Source organism: Alternaria novae-zelandiae, assembly GCF_023758075.1.
Source record: "Alternaria novae-zelandiae strain BMP 2774 chromosome Unknown scaffold_4, whole genome shotgun sequence".
Classification (NCBI taxonomy): domain Eukaryota; kingdom Fungi; phylum Ascomycota; class Dothideomycetes; order Pleosporales; family Pleosporaceae; genus Alternaria; species Alternaria novae-zelandiae.
In genome coordinates this window covers 1,636,896-1,653,008 of record NW_026056964.1, presented here as the reverse complement: position 1 = coordinate 1,653,008, position 16,113 = coordinate 1,636,896, and the positions used below count along the sequence as shown (strand labels likewise).

The following is a 16,113-nucleotide window of genomic DNA, read 5'->3' as shown; positions in this document are numbered from 1 at the left end:
CGGAGGCGTCGTTAGCTGTTGGCAAGGAAGCGCCGTCTGCCGTGAGCCTTGCAGATCTGCTGCATGGTGGTTGTTGCACGATACACCTCTGTGTATCGGAGATCGGTAAAGCCAACCATGGCGTCGGTGTGAGCGGTGCAGGAGCATTGAGCCGTGCCGATCTGCCAGGATGACTGCCAATGTCGGACGTACCAGCATGCGCCGCCAAGCTTTCAAATAAGCTCAGGGTGCACAAATCTTCGGTTTCGCAAGATGCTGCGGACCAGGCTGAGAATTCGTTTATTCGCCGAACACTGTCCCTACTTCGAGCCTGCTGACGTTTGCCAAGACAGTGCACATGTCGCTGTAGCATGCCAAGCCCTTCAGCTGGCTGGTGAGGTCTCAATTTGGAAGACTATGCCAGCGCAAGTGCCGGAAAGAGCGAATGAGATGCGAACAGCGAACCACGCCCTTCCAGACTAGTACACGCACACGCGCCTACCGTTCCATGTGGTTACACAGATGAAAGTAAAGGTTGTAGAGGTTAACGGTGTTCGGTTCGGCGATTACTAGCAAGCCGCGTCCTAAAATGCCTGCACAGTTTCAGCACATTTGAATCATTAGATTTCTTCTCCCCAAAGATATGCATATCCGCAGCTCAGTGACCAAAAGAGGAGCTTTGCCACTGAATTGGCTATTTCGAGAAGATGATCGGCAGGTGTTCGTGATCGAATTGAAAACGTCGCGAAGCCCTTGCTGGAAAGATATGGCGTCCACGGTTGCTATCTTCGTGAAGGTTCAACATATTCACTGGCTCCTTCTTCAAAGTCCTCATCTGATGAGCTCTCATCGTCGTCTTCGTCTTCGTCTTGGGTGGCCTCGTAATCGTCGTCTAGCTCGTCATCGTCATCATCCGGAACGGGTGCACTTGGAGGTGGATGCCTGGACCGTAACACGCGACCGGTGCTGTTGGCTGCAGCATCAAGTCTGTTCACTTTGGCTCTCACTCTACCCTGCCTGCCTTCCCGTTCAAAGTTGAGGGGCCATTCCAGCTCGAGAGCCTGCTGCCGGGTGCCAGCATTATCCATAATCCAATTATACGGCTGCTTGAGTACGATCTCGGTACGAATGACGAAGGTTCCCCAGCCTCGAGCTTTGTACTCATAAGGTGGTTTTCGGATAATGACGTGGGATCGTCGGAATGTAGGATGCTGTTGTGTGTTAGCGCTGAACTAAAAGGAATGTGAGATAGGAATTTGAACCATACCAGATAAATATGCACCTCCTTAACCAAATCCGGCCTCGACGTGCGCACAAAGAACGTCCAGTCATGCTCGTTATCGTCACCAGCATTCCTAATAAGGCTATGCTTATTCCCTATGAGCATCATGACGCCCTCAAAGCCATCACGCCCAATGCGCGACCCTCTCTCCTCTTCCTCTTCCATGCGCCTTTCGGCATACACAATAGGATATTTCTGTTCCAACTGTCTTGCCAACGCGTTATCCGGAGTTGCGGCAGTACGCGTCCTGCACATGGGACAGTTGCACTCGAGGTCGTACGTTGGATCGTAGTTCGGATCGAAGTCTTCGAGGTTCACGTCCCAGCTGGTGGGTTCGATGCTGTGCGTGTTGGAGGCGTCGGACCACTGTGCCATGCAGGACGCGCATAGCAGGTGGTTGCACTGGGTTTTCACGGGCGTGAAGAGGAGGAGTTGGCAAATCTGGAGTTTGTTAGTAAGAATACGCGTATTCGCGGGTGGTACTTACGGGGCAGAGGTCATCGTGCGCGACTTCTTCCGGGTTCGATGGTGTTGCTGCCTCGGCCATGATGACGCGACGAGGAGAGGAATAAGAAGAGGAAGGTCAAGTGATTCCAGTAGGAGGGCAGACTTTAGCTGCCGTCCCTTGGTGCATTGGCGGCATGGCTCGCGTCGTGATGTTGTTATCGTCATTGGTTAAGGCGTCCTCCAGGCATCAGTCCGCGCCGCACGAATTAAGGCGGGGAGGCAGCTCACGTGATCACGCGACAAAGTTGACACAGCCGATTTCAACATAGACATCGATTTCGCGCAACAGACGACTGACTTCATTAAACGATTCTCGCCGCGATACCCTCGCCCTCCAATGAGATGTACTTTCCCAACATGAACCCCGCTCCCACCCTCCTATACCTCTTCTCGCCCCTCCCCGTCGTCCCCTGCGTCGCTGTGACGAGCAAGACGTAGTATCGCCTCAGCAGATTCGAGCTTCCGCCCTTCATCTTCGCGACAATGACACACTGAGTGACTTGGCCGTCGCTCGCGCTTGTCCTCTCAGCATCATACGTTATCTTGACCTCCTCTGGCAATCTCCCCGCTACTTTGAAGTCGCGGACCCGAGCTATGATGGCGATCTCGTCCTCTTGGGGACCTGTATCTGTTATGGAGTGTTTGTTGCTTCCACGAGTCCAAGGCGGGATTATCTCCGTGCGCTCCCAGTCTGCTTGGTCGAAAGGCGGATCGATATAGTCTATGCCACCTCGGTACGCCATCCAGGACCAACTTGGGACATTCACTTTGCGCGCTGGTGGGAACTCAATCGTGGGCATGTTCGGAAGATCCCCATTTTCTTCGCCGCGTTGCCACAAGAGACTCCGATGGAAGAGTCCGCCGTCTTCTTTGTCGCCATCGTCAAAGATGCCAAACGCTCCCTTTGTGTTGAAAGCACTTTGTAGGCGCTTCTCGAGACCCGCAATGGCAAAAGGACGGTCGGAGTAGCGGGTGAAGTCGAGACGAGAGTATTGCTTGTAAAGGCCTTGAAAGTAAGCAATCTTCCGTGCGCGGTTGGCCCGCATGGCCTTGTTTGGGAAGTTTGGGTCACCAAGGAAATCGGCCATATTGCTAGGCTGTGGGTCAGTGACGATCGAGCAAGCACTATGTCTTGTCATGACTTACTTATGCAGTTTAGCCAGGGTTTCGCATCGAACGCCTTGGCCGCACTCGAAGTATGTCTGGTTCTCGGTGAAGTAGATGGTCCGTCGTGCCAGCGCGCGCTCTTGCAACACCCAACCTCTCATGTTCAAAGACCCCTCGATAACATCTTTACTGAAGTTATCGATAGTCTTGCAGACGAAGAAGGGCTTTTCGTTGTCTCGCTGAATAGTGATATACTCACGCTGCGGCCTAGGATCAAGGAAGCCATCACGTTGATTGCTCGCTCGGCTTGCAGCAAGTACACAATACGCTCCACTAAAGACTGCCTCCATGTTCTTAGACTCATCGTTGAAGTCTCCGTGTTCACCTTGGATGATACAGAGCGAATCTACCCACAGATAGCGGATGCCAATCTTCCGGGTGCAGTTGACAGCGTCATGAAAGGTTGCTGGAAGATCGTCTTCGGGAATGGCCTGAAGATAATCCTCTAAATTCTCTGGTAGGGTACAAAACGGTGTGTACTTTGTGGTATCTCCCCAGGGGTGCGACAGTGCGATGTACTGTTTGCTCGGGATCTGCTCTCGCTTCGTCTCGACAAGGCGCAGCATAGGCGTACCGAGAGTACCCACGTCGAGGAGTCTTGTCGGCAGGCTATGGTATAGCCCCTCACATCCCGTGTGATTTGTATCGCAATCTTTGAGCCAAAGCTTTATGATGCTGAAGAACGCGTCTGATCCAGCTTCTGGGAGCTCTGGAAAGCCAATTTGGATTGGACACGGAAGGTCCGTTTCTGGACTTCTGATTAGAGAAAGAACAGGATACGAATCGCCCGTCAAAATGATGTTCGACTGGTCTCGCTGGAATACCGCCGGGTCTCCTTTGGGCTCTTCGGCTTGGTTGTGGATTTCGTACAGCATCCTGCACAAATCGCATTCCGGTGCACGGTCTTCCAACGTTGACACCCGCTCCTCAATGCTGAAACCACCTTGTAGGAAGTCACGCGCCGAGCATGCGGCGCAAATTCGATGAGCGATGTTTGGTTGCGGGATAAATTCCTGTCCATCGACAATTGCGACGACTTTGTGAGCGAATTCATTATCGACATTAAACTCCCAATCTTTGAGAGGTGGAAGGGTGTAATCAGCGCCAATAGGTTGGCCGAGAACTCCACTTTTGAGCGGCCCTGGAGGTGGTAGGCTGCTCAGTGGAAGATTAGCACTGTTCGGCGATAGCATTGGGGCCGTGAAGGTTGGCGTTCTGACGTTGGTGCGGTCTTTGCCAGTGAACATGTAAGTGGACATGTGTCGCTTCCTCAATATAACGTCAAGTTCGTCCCGAAACTGCGCAGCCGTAGCTCGATAGCTTGTAACAGATTGACCAAGTGCTGGAGGTTGAAGAAGTCGACCACTCAGGGTATCACTCTTCCTGTTAGGAGGAAGATTGACGACTAGTAACATCTCGCGTACAATCTTGAGCAAATCTTTGGTCGCTGATGTTCGCCCTGCTGAACACTCCGGATCTTTGTTCTGAATGTGCTCCATCCACTTCAAGACCACAGGGTGAACTCTAGCACTTTCCGGTTCGCTCGCGTCCAAGACTTCGTAGTACTGGCAGATCTGTTGTGCATTTCCCTCGATCTGTTTGTAGAAGTTGGTCAATTCGTCGTTGCCGTATAAGATCCAGATGATGAACTCAAAAGTGATGCATCCCATTGACCAGATGTCGTAGAGCCGGGAGCGTGCATTCTGACCAGTAACAGTTTCAGGCGCTTCGTACCGTCGGGTACCGTATCTGGTGCTTGTAGGCTTCGGTCTGTACTGCGTAGCCACTACATGCCGCTTAGCCAGGCCCATATCTGCGATCTTCAGGGTCCCCAGGCCAGACTTAGATCCATTGGTGAGAAATCTTAGGATATTCTCCGGCTTCAAATCACCATGCCTGATGGACTCTGCGTTGTCCGCATTCTTGTATTCATCCACCCCGTTGTCAAGCCCGCTATCGCTACCGGCATCACTTCCGCCGCTCAGATACGATTCCGCAGCGTTTGGGTCGTTCACTCGTATCGTCAAGCCATCGGCTCCGCTATGCTGTTCTGGTCGCCCGCTGTTGAAATTATGTAGTTGGTCCAATGCATCGACAATACCTCTAAGTTGAACGATGGTGTGTTCGATGATACAAGCATCTGGGGCCTCTCGTGGCGTGTGGTCCCAAAAGTCACGCAAGCTGTCCCCGTCGGCCCAGGGAAACATGAAGTAGCGGCTGTGACCTCTTCGAATAGCTGCTATACACTTCACGATATGGGTATGGTTGAGCTTCCTGATGGCTTCGAGAGCGGTAGCTTCGAAATTCCAGGCCCGGTCGGTTCCAGCAGCGTCCTTTTCTCCTTGTGGTACTTTAAGCTCCTTCAGCGCCACCTGTTTAAGAGTTCAGCGATAAGGATCTAATATATGCTACTGCTAACGTACCTGCTGTATCTCTGGATATTCATGATGGTCCTTGTGTATCGTGACCCGATATACCGAACTGAAAGCGCCGTCCTTTGGTTGTGCCCCGTCTGAGATGAATGGAAATATGCATTGCGCTTTCAGATCATAGCCATACTTCTGCTGTATGAATACTGGAGCTAAACATTTCCACTGGTTTACTCGAAAGTTGACGATTTTGAGTCGATTCCAGATCTGTGGAACAAATAAATGTTGACTTGGTGGCTTGTCATCAATTGGTAGCTTCTCATCAGTGAACCCCCCTTTTTGGAAAATGGCCATGGCTAGTAGCAGATGAGATGGCTCAAAGTCGCATTGTATAGTGATCGCAAATACCTTGGGAGCCTTGATACGAATCCATGTCGCAAGCTGAGATCGACGTTCACGATTCCACTTGGCGGTCTGATCTCTTGGAGACCTCTCAATCTTATCCAGCTCCTGCTCGACAGCTCTCTGGACGATGAGCTCCTTGATTGCATTTTCGGGGAGATAATCGCGGTTTGGATCGTGAAAAGTTGCTGTTGCGAAATGACTGAGTATAGCCTCGGCTAGATCGGAGCCTGAGGTGTTGGGCTGGGTGAGACCTTGTAGTTCGTCGTCGCTCAATCCGGGCGCTAGAGCGAGTGCTTCGGTGTGTTCCTCCTTGTTGTTGGCTAGGCTTTCGGGTCGGTTCGGCTGGATCGCACGCGCTTTGTTGCCCCACACCAGATACCAGATGACGAATAAGAACGCGTAGAACAGGACCGTATCGGCAAACATAGCTGTGGTTGGATTCACGTATGTCCCTTCAGGTTTGACACGAACATGCGCAAACAAGTTACGCTGTATTTCGAGAGGTTGATGTTCGGGACGAGGACTGGCTGTCCCTACGGATCGGCAAAGCCAGGTTTCGCGGACACATGTAACACCTTATGACATGCGGTTCATCTGCAGAGCCGCCTGCGAGCTGAAGTCCGATCTGTGATGGATGTGCGCCACATTGTTAAGATGATCAAATCAGAGCAGAAGCCCCGGGATGTTAATGCCGTGAGTGACGCTCAGCCTTGTGAACGCAGCTCAGCTCAGCTGCGAAAGACGGGATAATGACCCAAAGCGTTCAGATGTACGCAGTAAATATTGGACCCCGCAGGCGAGGTGCAGATGGACCCCACCTGTTCCCTGAAGCGCATGAACGCCTGCGTGGGATACAGCAAAAAAGCAATTCCGCACACCGCTCGTAATTACAAACACAGTGATCAGCGGGCTCGTCGTTGTCGCGTAGCCTCGCGACATGAACCGCGCATACCTGGGTGTTCTCAGTCAGAGTCAGGCTGATGCGCAGCTGGCGCAAGTAGCTATACCAGGCAGATGCAAAGCGCAAGTGCAAAATTAGTTTACAACATGACCTGATCTGGCGCTTCATACAACGAGCATACTCTGCAAACACTCATGTTCATGTGTTCTTTGCCTGTATGGTGATCAAGTAGCTTTGGCAAGGAAATAAAAGGAATGCGAACACATCCATGTCACTCCCGAGCCACCAAAGCTCGTCTTGAAAGTAAGAAAACTTCCGAACACGGCAATCGAGGTTATGCGAGGATAGGCGACCTGAGTTTGGGTATGCGACTCAACCGTCTTCTTCTCGGTGCGACAGATTGGACTGCTGGAGCTTCTGATCTCGGACTTGGCAGATCATCCTGAATAGCCTGCTCCGGATTGTACATAATGTATCGCTCGACTGCCGAATCGGTCGATCTCATGTTGCACCAAGGGTTGCTCGTCGTCGCATACTCTTCGTTACGGCGACACCTGGCGTACATATCGTCTAATGTTCGCCAGACGTTTATGCAAGGTTTGCGCTCCCATGAGTCTACTAACAACATGTCGAACTGAATCAAGTTCAGTACATCGTGCACGTAAGCCGTACAATCCGAGTGACGATGTAGCTCTTGGATAAACTAATGTAGTTGGTCAGCTGGGCGCTGTGACATCAAAAGGTGCAACATACGGCGGTGACCCTTGAGTTGACCTTGGCCCGTATCCCAGCAGCTTCAGGGTCTTTCTCCACTTCGTAGAATGTATCAACAGTTGTGAATCGATGGAAGTAGTCAGTCATCGTCCTTAGCTTCTTGAATCTTCTCACAAGCTCACGACCCCCTAGTAACCAAGCCACAAACTCAAGGTAAACGCAACCCAAACACCAAATATCGTAAGTTTGTCGCATATCCGCATTGGGCAAATCGCATTCGGGGGGTCGGTAAGTCATCGTATTAGGGGTTTCTCGGCGATTGGTCTTGCTCTCCAGTGAGTGGATCTCAGCTTGTCCGAAGTCGGTGATCTTGAGTGTTCCCTGCAACGTGAGACCATCGTGTTCGTTATCGCCATCGTCGTACCAAAGGATGTTGTTTGGATTGATGTCTCCATGGCGGCCGTATACTTTCTTTTGCGTGCTAGCATGATCGTAGAGTTGATGGCTACGCGACGGCAGACCCTGATCGCCAAAGTCGTTGGGGCATCCGAATGGGCTCGTCGGACGCTCTTGCACACCGTTTGAAAGTATCGACGAGCCTGTGTCGACCCGCTCGCTCAATGGTGCAAATCTCACGATTTTTTCCACTCGAGTAGAGTTGTTCCCGGTAGTGTCTGTGATACATTAGCTGTATGTAGAGCAGTGTCCAGCGAAATTTCGCCCCAAAAATAGAGACGACGCAATTTCTTCGGTTCTCTCGCTTTGATTGAGATCACATACCATGTGTGTCTTCCAATTGCTCCTCCTCGTTCTTATGCTGAGGCTTGGTGAACGACAGGAGCTTGTGAAGTTTCGACAGGCCCTCGGCAAGCCCGCTGCATTGCTTTGCAAACCAGTTGACATTGCTGTGGTGGAGAACCGGGTGTGGGTTGAGCTTCTTCCAATAGTCGAACAGATCACCTTCTGCACGGTAGAAGATCAGATTGAACCTGTTGAACTGCTCATATGTTGCAAGCAAGGACACAATGTGTGGGTGGCTTCGCCCGCCGCTGAATTTCATCAGTATGTCTATTTCTTTCTTATAAGCGTCACGATGCTCATCGTAGAGTTGCTGTTTGATGGCGAAACCGCGCTCACAGAGCCGCTTATCACTGAAATTGTGGTGATCGGAGGGTATGTTCACCATGATTACCCTTCCGTAACCACCGGTCTTGTCAATGGGCTGGGTCAGCGCATTCCCCGGGGTGAGAAAGGGGAGGATGTGTTGGTCTTGAAGTTTGTAGTTCTTTACTACACCGTCATCGTCGGGTGGTGAGAAGTATGTCGCAAGTAGCCACCATTGATAGCGTTGAAAATTTTCGAGTTTCAATGGTGACCACCCCTTGAAGCAGCCACGAGGAACACAAAACTGGCTGCCTTTGCGATACAGTTCTCCGGTTCGTTCATGTTTCACGAGGGGTAGATCCTGATCGGTGACACCCTCTCTCACGAAGTCCGCGACGGAAGAAACGGCTTCGATTAGAACCAAGAGTGCAAAGATCTTGCGGAACGTGGTGATCTTGGTCGTTCCCTTTTGCCCTTCATCCTCCGTTTCTGCGCACACTGTTTCTGCGTAGAATGTGACTTGATCGGGTGAAAGTTGCGCCGCAGTTCTTGTTAGTTCTCGCGTCACAGCCTCGACCGTTATCACATGACGCAGTTTGGCTTTAGAGACAAATGTGTCGGTCTGGCTCTCAATTTCCCGTGTATTCCGGCGTGCATCCAGGATCTCCTGTTGTAGTTCATACTTGTCGTCTAACGGTGATAACGAGGCCAATGACTGCGCTAGGTCCTCATCCAATGAGTCTTCCGGGCGCAGAAGAGTCCGATCTTCATGCAGTTGCTGTTGATCGCCAGCGTCTGAGATATTTGTTACGCTTAGTTTGGGTGATACCAGGAAATTCCGAAAGGCCGGAACACCTAGCGACGACGTATAGCCGCGCTCGGGATTCCATGACCCTTCCGAGAAGGAGCGAGAATGGCCGAGTGAGGTAAGCTAAAGGGGCTCCAGTCAGAAAGGCTCAGCTTTGGGTTCTCAAGACGAAGCATACCTCATCACTTTCCCATTGCGCATCTTCCGCTCCCGCTTCTGTGTCTTCGTCGAGCAAGGGAATCCCTACTGGATGAGGATCAACCCATGTCGTGGATGAGGATGGCGAGCCACGATATTGCGCAGTTAGCCATGCGTTCCTGTCTGTGTGCGAGTCGACGGCTTCCGAGTCACAATCCGATGATTGTGACTCACGAAAAGACTGGGGGCTGTCGTCGCCATGTACGCTACTGTCCGATGGCCTATGGAAAGAGTCACGACGTGGCGTGGTGTATGAGGCTATCGGGTGCTGATTTGGTCTAAGACCATCGTCGCTCAGGCAGTAACCACTTGGATCCTGTTGATTCGCTGGTGGTGGCGAGATAGGCCCAGGTCCAAGAACAGGAAGCCACGGACCAGGTACCAACACGTCAGACAGCGACTGATTTGATATGGATACCCCTTCTCTTGCTTCATTCGGCGGTTGCGAGTTGTGGGTTTCGGTTTGAGCCGTACGTTGTTCTGTGCCCCGTAGGCTTAGAGGGGCGGGGCCTTTGACCGGACTCCGACGCGCCTCGTTTGGCGGGGCATCCGCCTTAGACACGCGCAGAGCGAAGGGAGGCATCGTCCACAGCACAAAGACAACTGTCTGAGTTTGAAACAGCCCCTACGGCGTATCGCATTGTTATATGTGGATGCCTCATGAAGGACCTTGAGCCGCACAAGGCTGAGCGGTCAGTCCTGTGTGGTAACCGCCCGTCTTCGAGTCCAGTGCCTGCGGTGCCTGGGGTTGTCAGATGTGGCTGCTTCACGGCCACCATAATTTAGACGGATGCATTTGATTGGTTCCACAATGTCTCAGCCGGTGAGCTGTTTGGGGTGACATCCGGAAGTGCATGGCGCAGCACTGGCGAACCGACGTTCGCTGCCTAGGACGGCTCGTTAGAGTATGTGGGCACATGGACTGCACAGCCGCAGCTGAATTGAGGTAATCCACGCGCCCTTCAGCCTGCCAATAGCCTCAGAATGTCATAACATGTGCGTATATACGCAGGCGAAGTCCTCCTCTCTTGGAAGAAGATATAGACCACAACTTCCTTCAAGACTCTTTACTTACGACTGAACGGTGTGTCAAAAGCGACATCAATGTCATCATCAAAACAAGTCGCATACGTCAAGGTATCAACCCCTTCGATAAGAAGGTACGACGAAGACGATGATCTGTCGGACTTTGAAGATGCGCAATCGATATCGGGGAGTAACATCGACCCTGCGAAGTTGGCAGCACTTCTGAGGATCAAATTCGGGGCAGGAACCTATGATATACATGTGAGTAGGACTAATCTCGCAGTATTTGTGAACCTTTTGATCAAGAACTGACGACCATCGTAGATAATGCAGAACTCTTACTGTATCATCGCGCCGCGAAAACTTTCAACCGTAAGTCAAGAATCTGGCTAGCAACACTCCGGTATCTAACGCGCAACAGGGAGAGATAGCTAGATGCCAAAGAAGAAGATGAGGACGATGAGTGGCTGCCTAAGCGTCTCGTAGACGTGAGAGCCGCTCGCCGGTTCAGGTAAATGGGAGAGTAAAGCCCGGTAGGACGCACGGAACGTGCCATGATGACGGAAACGCGGGCACTTCGACAGAGAGGCGTGAGAACGCAGGATGACGCTCATGGCGATTCGTGCCTTGCAGCCTCGTGGCGACGAATGTTTGGGGGGAAGACATCATAGTTTGCCGGAAAGCGTATCAATAGATCCTTCCACTTTCGGACCTTGTGACCAAGCCGCTAGGACCATCATGGTGCCACCTTCCTGCCCATATGCATGACTCAATGGGTGAGCACGTGATCATGTTTCGGCCTGAGAAGAAAACACCCTTTGTCCATGGCTGCATCTGTCATGTTATGTATGCCTTTGAACCGGATCAACTATGAGATTCACGGCGGCATTTCGCATCGCGCCGGGATCTCCACATATTTCAACGGTCATCCACGTTGATGATGCGTGTATGTATAGCGATCAACGGCGCTACCTAAATATAATATTGGCTTTCCTTTCGTCTGAGCTGACACCAAACGGACACGAGAACAAGGCTGAGGCGCTGCATGCACCGCCCACTTTATACGGCCAGCTTCTCAAAGACCCCGGCCGAGAGTCATCCCCAGATCTGTCCGGCGCTTCGGGTATCGACTTTGCAACGGCGATGGATACAGCACACAACCCCAAGACCTTTAATTTTCCGTGCCGATCCTATCGAATGATGCGCAAACCAGGCGAAACTGTGATAGGTTTTAAAACTGGCGCCAGGTTGCAAGCGCCGATCTCCCGCGCCAGTGTCTCACATAGCAACGTCTGGCGCGTCGCCATTGGCCAGAGCTTGGATTACGCGGATGTGGCTATGCCGGTTTCACTGCGAAGCTTGATACATCACTCCCCTTTCCTGCTGCGCGCCACCAACACCCACTGCAACCGCACCGCCGACCTACTTTTGCCCAGCGTTCCTTCTCACCACCTGCGCTCCCCATACGTCGTTGGGCGATAGCGATAACCGATTCTCACGACCTCACTTTCGTTTTGCGCTTGGACCCTGGACGCGCAGCAGTTACGCCCCAACCTGGCCTCCTAACACGGCGACTCCTCCGCGGGAACCCGCCACCACATTTTAACCCTCCGCGATGTGGTTCCGCAAACGTGAAAGCGACATTGAAATGTCGGGCATGATGGACGGAGCACCAAAGAAAAAGAAGTCGCAAGGCCCGCCAGAAGAAACAGAGTACCAGAAGTTTGACTGGAAAAGATTCTTTCTCGCCCCTAAGTACATCCGTAAGACCACGCCGCCGCCCATGCGACCGCGGAACATTTTTGGCTGACTCAGCATATAGCATGGCACATATTGTTCATCGTTATCGGTATCTTGACCGTTATCATCACGATAAAACACGACGCCGTCGTTGAGGTGAGTCTTCGGTGTTTTGCCTTGGGGCCGACGAACACGTGGCTAACGGTGTCTGTGCAGAAATTACGGCCGTGGTCCGAGAAAGTGCGAGACCTACCAGCAGGATGGCTAATCCCCATTGCTATTCTTATCATTATTTCTTTCCCTCCTTTGTTCGGTCATGAGATCATTGCGCTGCTGTGTGGTGTCGTCTATGGACTGTGGATTGGGTTCGCCATTGTTGCGGCAGGCACATTCATTGGCGAAGGTAAGCCTTACCATATCATTACAGCTCCATGCAATACATACTAACATCCTAATCAGTCGGCACATGGTACGCTTTCAAATACGCCTTCCGCTCCAAGGCTCTCAAACTGGAGCGCACCAATCTAAACTACGGCGCCATGGCCCGTCTAACGCGTGACGGTGGTTTCACCATCGTGCTCGTCATCCGTCTGTCCGCCATTCCAGCGCATTTTTCCACCGCCGTATTTTCAACCTGCGACGTCAAGTTCTGGCATTTCGTCGTCGCTACTTTCCTTTCTCTGCCCAAGCAAATTTTCCTCGTCTACCTCGGTGTACTGCTCCTACAGGAGAGCAACGACGACGTAATCAAGACGGTCATGTTCGGCGCTATCTTTGTCATCACTATTGCCATGGGTATCTGGATCTACATGAAGATGCGCGTGGTGAAGAAGACACTCTTGGAGGAGCAAGAGCTCAGAAGGGTCAAGAAGGCCGAAGCCGTCGAGCTGGTACCAAATGTTGAACGTGCGTTCGATACGCAATACGACGAGGGGCCTCCGATCTGGTCATCTATGCAACCAACGCAAGTCAACCGACCAACGGAGAGGAGATATGACGAGGACCCTCCGGAGTGGGCCATGCAGCCTACGCAACCCACCAGAATGCTCTGAGCGTAATTGCTGATTGTATCATACATAGACTGTTATATTCTTAATGCCATAATGAAGTTATGACCCGCATGGGTTTAGTATGCACAAGACACTCAAGGTCAGATCTGACAGTCACTTTGGACTGCTAACCCCACTCCTAGGTGGTATATCGAAACCACGGCACGTTATCGGCAAGCTCCCGCTCCAACGACTTCTGCTCCTCGGTCAACTCCTGCGCCCCGGCTTCCAACGCAATCTTATCGCGTCTCGCGTTCTCCATTCGACACCACGTCGACATGAAAAACGTCAGGAAGAACGCCATGCTACCACACGTTAGCTCCGCATCACCGACATCATGCGATCTTACGATAACTCACCTAACGAATCCGATCAAGATGCTATGCCCAACAACAAACCTAGGCCCATCACGCGACAAATAGACATAACTCGCAATGATACCTCCGCAGTTACCGCCCATGACCTGCATAGCAATGCCCGTCCCCCTCTTCAAACTCCCCCCAATATTCCCACTATTCCACGCCATCCCCAGCGGAATCTGCGGATAAATACCAATTGCCGCCAGCACCGTACCCGCATACTGTATACTGGGCCTCCCCGTCGCAGCAAGCATAGCAAAGCCCGCAATAGCCACGACCTGGAAGCCCATCAAGAAAACACCACGTTTCTTCACGCGATCAGCATACCAGCTCGCAGCGATGGTGAAGAAGCACGCGCAGACGTATGGCGGGACGGACATGAGTTGCGCGTCGTTGGCAGTGTAGCCCATGTTCTTGATGATCGTCGGGAGGAACAGGGCGAAAGAGTAGATGGGACAGAAGCCCGCCATGCAGATTAGCATGAACATGTATATCTTCCAGTCTGTGAGGGCTTGGTAGACGTATTTCATATCGAAGTCGTTGGAAAGGTGGCCATGGTCTGCGTGGAGGCGGCGTTGGACTTCTGTGCGTTCTTTGGGGGTGAGGAAGCGGGCGCTGCGTGGGTGTTAGATGAGGTGGTGGCGAGGAAAGGGGTGGGGACGGACGTTTCTGGGTAGTCGTATATACACCAGTATGCTATTGTTGAGACGAGGATGCTGAGGAGGCCTTCTAGGATGAAGATCCTTTAGTCGTGTTAGTGGGTAGACTCTTTGATCTTTTTGTAAGTGATGATGTTACCATGCCCACGCGGCTTTTCCACCAACGCCGGACATCTCGGCGATGCCGCGGGCTAGGACGCCGCCAAAGGCTCCGGCGAGCGTTGCAGCGGAGAAGAAGAGAGCCATGCGGAAGCCGCACTCGTCTCTCACATACCTTGGGTAAGTTAGCACTGTATTGAGGTTTCGTCTGCCAGCTTTCTGGAGTGAAGACTCACCATTGCGAGATGTAGTAGTTGACACCTGGAAACAGTCCTCCTTCAAACACTCCCAGAAAGACTCGTGTAGCCATCAACCCAGAATAATTCTGCACAAAGCCTTGCAGTATCATCGCTAGTGACCAGAAGAACATGATGAATGTCAACCAGATAGACGGCCGGGTCCGTTTCATCATGATATTCGATGGTATCTCGGCAGCGATGTAAAAGGGGAAGAGGACGGCGAGACAATCATTGTACTGGAGGCCGTGTAGCTTGAGATCTTGTTCGAGGTGGTCAAGGCGAGCGTTGCCGATGTTGGTGCGGTCCAAGAAGCACAAGCTATACAGCGATCAGTTGATGGTACGAAAATGGTATGTAGGAGAAGGGCTTACAGATAAATCAGTGACATGAATGGTATGAGATGCCAGTCCAGCTTGCGGAGCAGCTTCTTGGTAGCGACTGCATCGAAGCCGTTAGGTTCGACATCTTCGTATGAGGTATCCGATGGTATGGGAGCGACAAAGGAATCGTCCGTCTTCTTTTCTATCATCTTGTATTGTGTGATATTTCTAAGAACCGCAGATCATGTAGATGTTTCCCGAGCTGCCCTTCATACATGTAGTCTCCACATCTCGTGCTGACCATGACTTCGGCGAAGTAGTAGTGAAGCCTCCTACCGTATTGACGCAGTCAGGACGTTCCAGACCCCAACGCGCTTTCTAAAAAGTTCCTTTGTTGTAGTACGCGCCTCATGCGTCTTGCTGCATTCGTCCTCATGCCCCGAGACCGATAGCATCGTGTAACCTTAATGTCCTTCTCAGTGGTCGTGATTAACATATCAAGCGGTGAGATCCAAGAGAATGGTAGCTTGGCTGCAGTAGCTAAGGGCTGTCCCGAAGACTTGTCTCGCCGAGGTTTGATTGTTGATGTGGGCTCTGCGCGATTTCGGACTCGGCTGGCTGGGCAAAGAGGCTTGTGTATGCGGGCTGACATGCATTCAAGAACTTGGCGCATGCGATAAGAAACCCTGAGTCTGGACTTTTTGGAGTTAACTTGGTCGCTTTTAGGCAACTGGGGCAAGGCAATCGGTGGTCGCATGATGATATCTGGGTAGCCTGGCAATGTCGCACTGCTTGCTTGCTTGAGGCTCAGAGGCCGGGCTTCGAGCGATGCCTCATCTTCTTACCGGATATGCTGCGCAGAGGACTTGAATGCTGCCGCCTCACATAAGCGTACAAGCTGTGAGCCTGTTCCACCGCACTGGGTCGTCATATGCACTCTTTTTCCCTCTCTCGTAACGCAATGCCATGCCTGCTCAGCCTCGCCAGGCACCCAACACAATGCGGTGACGAGATCTCCTTTTTCCAGAGCCTTGGGCATACCCTAATGTCCTTTGGCTCTTCCGGCACTGATATTCGGTTCTCATTGCTTATCAACGGATGGTGATGGCAGGGCAGAAGAAGTGTCTCTGATTTGGACGGATGGCACCGGTAAGAATAGTGGAAGAAAAGACACATAGCGAATAAACC

The 16,113-nt window shown here is 51.9% G+C and overlaps 6 protein-coding genes across 6 annotated transcripts; 1 reads left to right on the top strand and 5 right to left on the bottom strand.

The window, feature by feature from the left end:
- Window positions 1–761: 761 nt before the first annotated feature.
- Window positions 762–1,636, bottom strand: J4E88_003043 (uncharacterized protein; the record flags this gene model as incomplete). The annotated part of the gene is made up of 3 exons (XM_049396698.1): window positions 762–1,190; window positions 1,262–1,601; window positions 1,629–1,636. The coding sequence occupies 3 exons, from the start codon at window positions 1,634–1,636 to the stop codon at window positions 762–764; spliced, it is 777 nt and encodes a 258-aa protein (XP_049258046.1).
- A 434-nt stretch (window positions 1,637–2,070) lies between these two features.
- Window positions 2,071–2,856, bottom strand: J4E88_003042 (uncharacterized protein; the record flags this gene model as incomplete). Its single annotated transcript, XM_049396697.1, has 1 exon — window positions 2,071–2,856. One exon carries the CDS (start codon window positions 2,854–2,856, stop codon window positions 2,071–2,073), a length of 786 nt encoding a protein of 261 aa, XP_049258045.1.
- Window positions 2,857–2,910: 54 nt separating this feature from the next.
- Window positions 2,911–6,135, bottom strand: J4E88_003041 (uncharacterized protein; the record flags this gene model as incomplete). Its single annotated transcript, XM_049396696.1, has 2 exons — window positions 2,911–5,307; window positions 5,713–6,135. The coding sequence occupies 2 exons, from the start codon at window positions 6,133–6,135 to the stop codon at window positions 2,911–2,913; spliced, it is 2,820 nt and encodes a 939-aa protein (XP_049258044.1).
- A 1,210-nt stretch (window positions 6,136–7,345) lies between these two features.
- On the bottom strand, window positions 7,346–9,502 carry J4E88_003040 (uncharacterized protein; the record flags this gene model as incomplete). Its single annotated transcript, XM_049396695.1, is given in 4 exon segments — window positions 7,346–7,998; window positions 8,105–9,359; window positions 9,415–9,479; window positions 9,499–9,502. 4 exon segments carry the CDS (start codon window positions 9,500–9,502, stop codon window positions 7,346–7,348), a joined length of 1,977 nt encoding a protein of 658 aa, XP_049258043.1.
- A 2,573-nt stretch (window positions 9,503–12,075) lies between these two features.
- On the top strand, window positions 12,076–13,252 carry TVP38 (Tlg2-vesicle protein; the record flags this gene model as incomplete). The annotated part of the gene is made up of 4 exons (XM_049396694.1): window positions 12,076–12,223; window positions 12,283–12,356; window positions 12,417–12,603; window positions 12,660–13,252. 4 exons carry the CDS (start codon window positions 12,076–12,078, stop codon window positions 13,250–13,252), a joined length of 1,002 nt encoding a protein of 333 aa, XP_049258042.1.
- A 509-nt stretch (window positions 13,253–13,761) lies between these two features.
- Window positions 13,762–15,134, bottom strand: J4E88_003038 (uncharacterized protein; the record flags this gene model as incomplete). The annotated part of the gene is made up of 6 exons (XM_049396693.1): window positions 13,762–13,787; window positions 13,823–14,223; window positions 14,274–14,351; window positions 14,407–14,541; window positions 14,603–14,923; window positions 14,977–15,134. 6 exons carry the CDS (start codon window positions 15,132–15,134, stop codon window positions 13,762–13,764), a joined length of 1,119 nt encoding a protein of 372 aa, XP_049258041.1.
- Window positions 15,135–16,113: the final 979 nt, after the last annotated feature.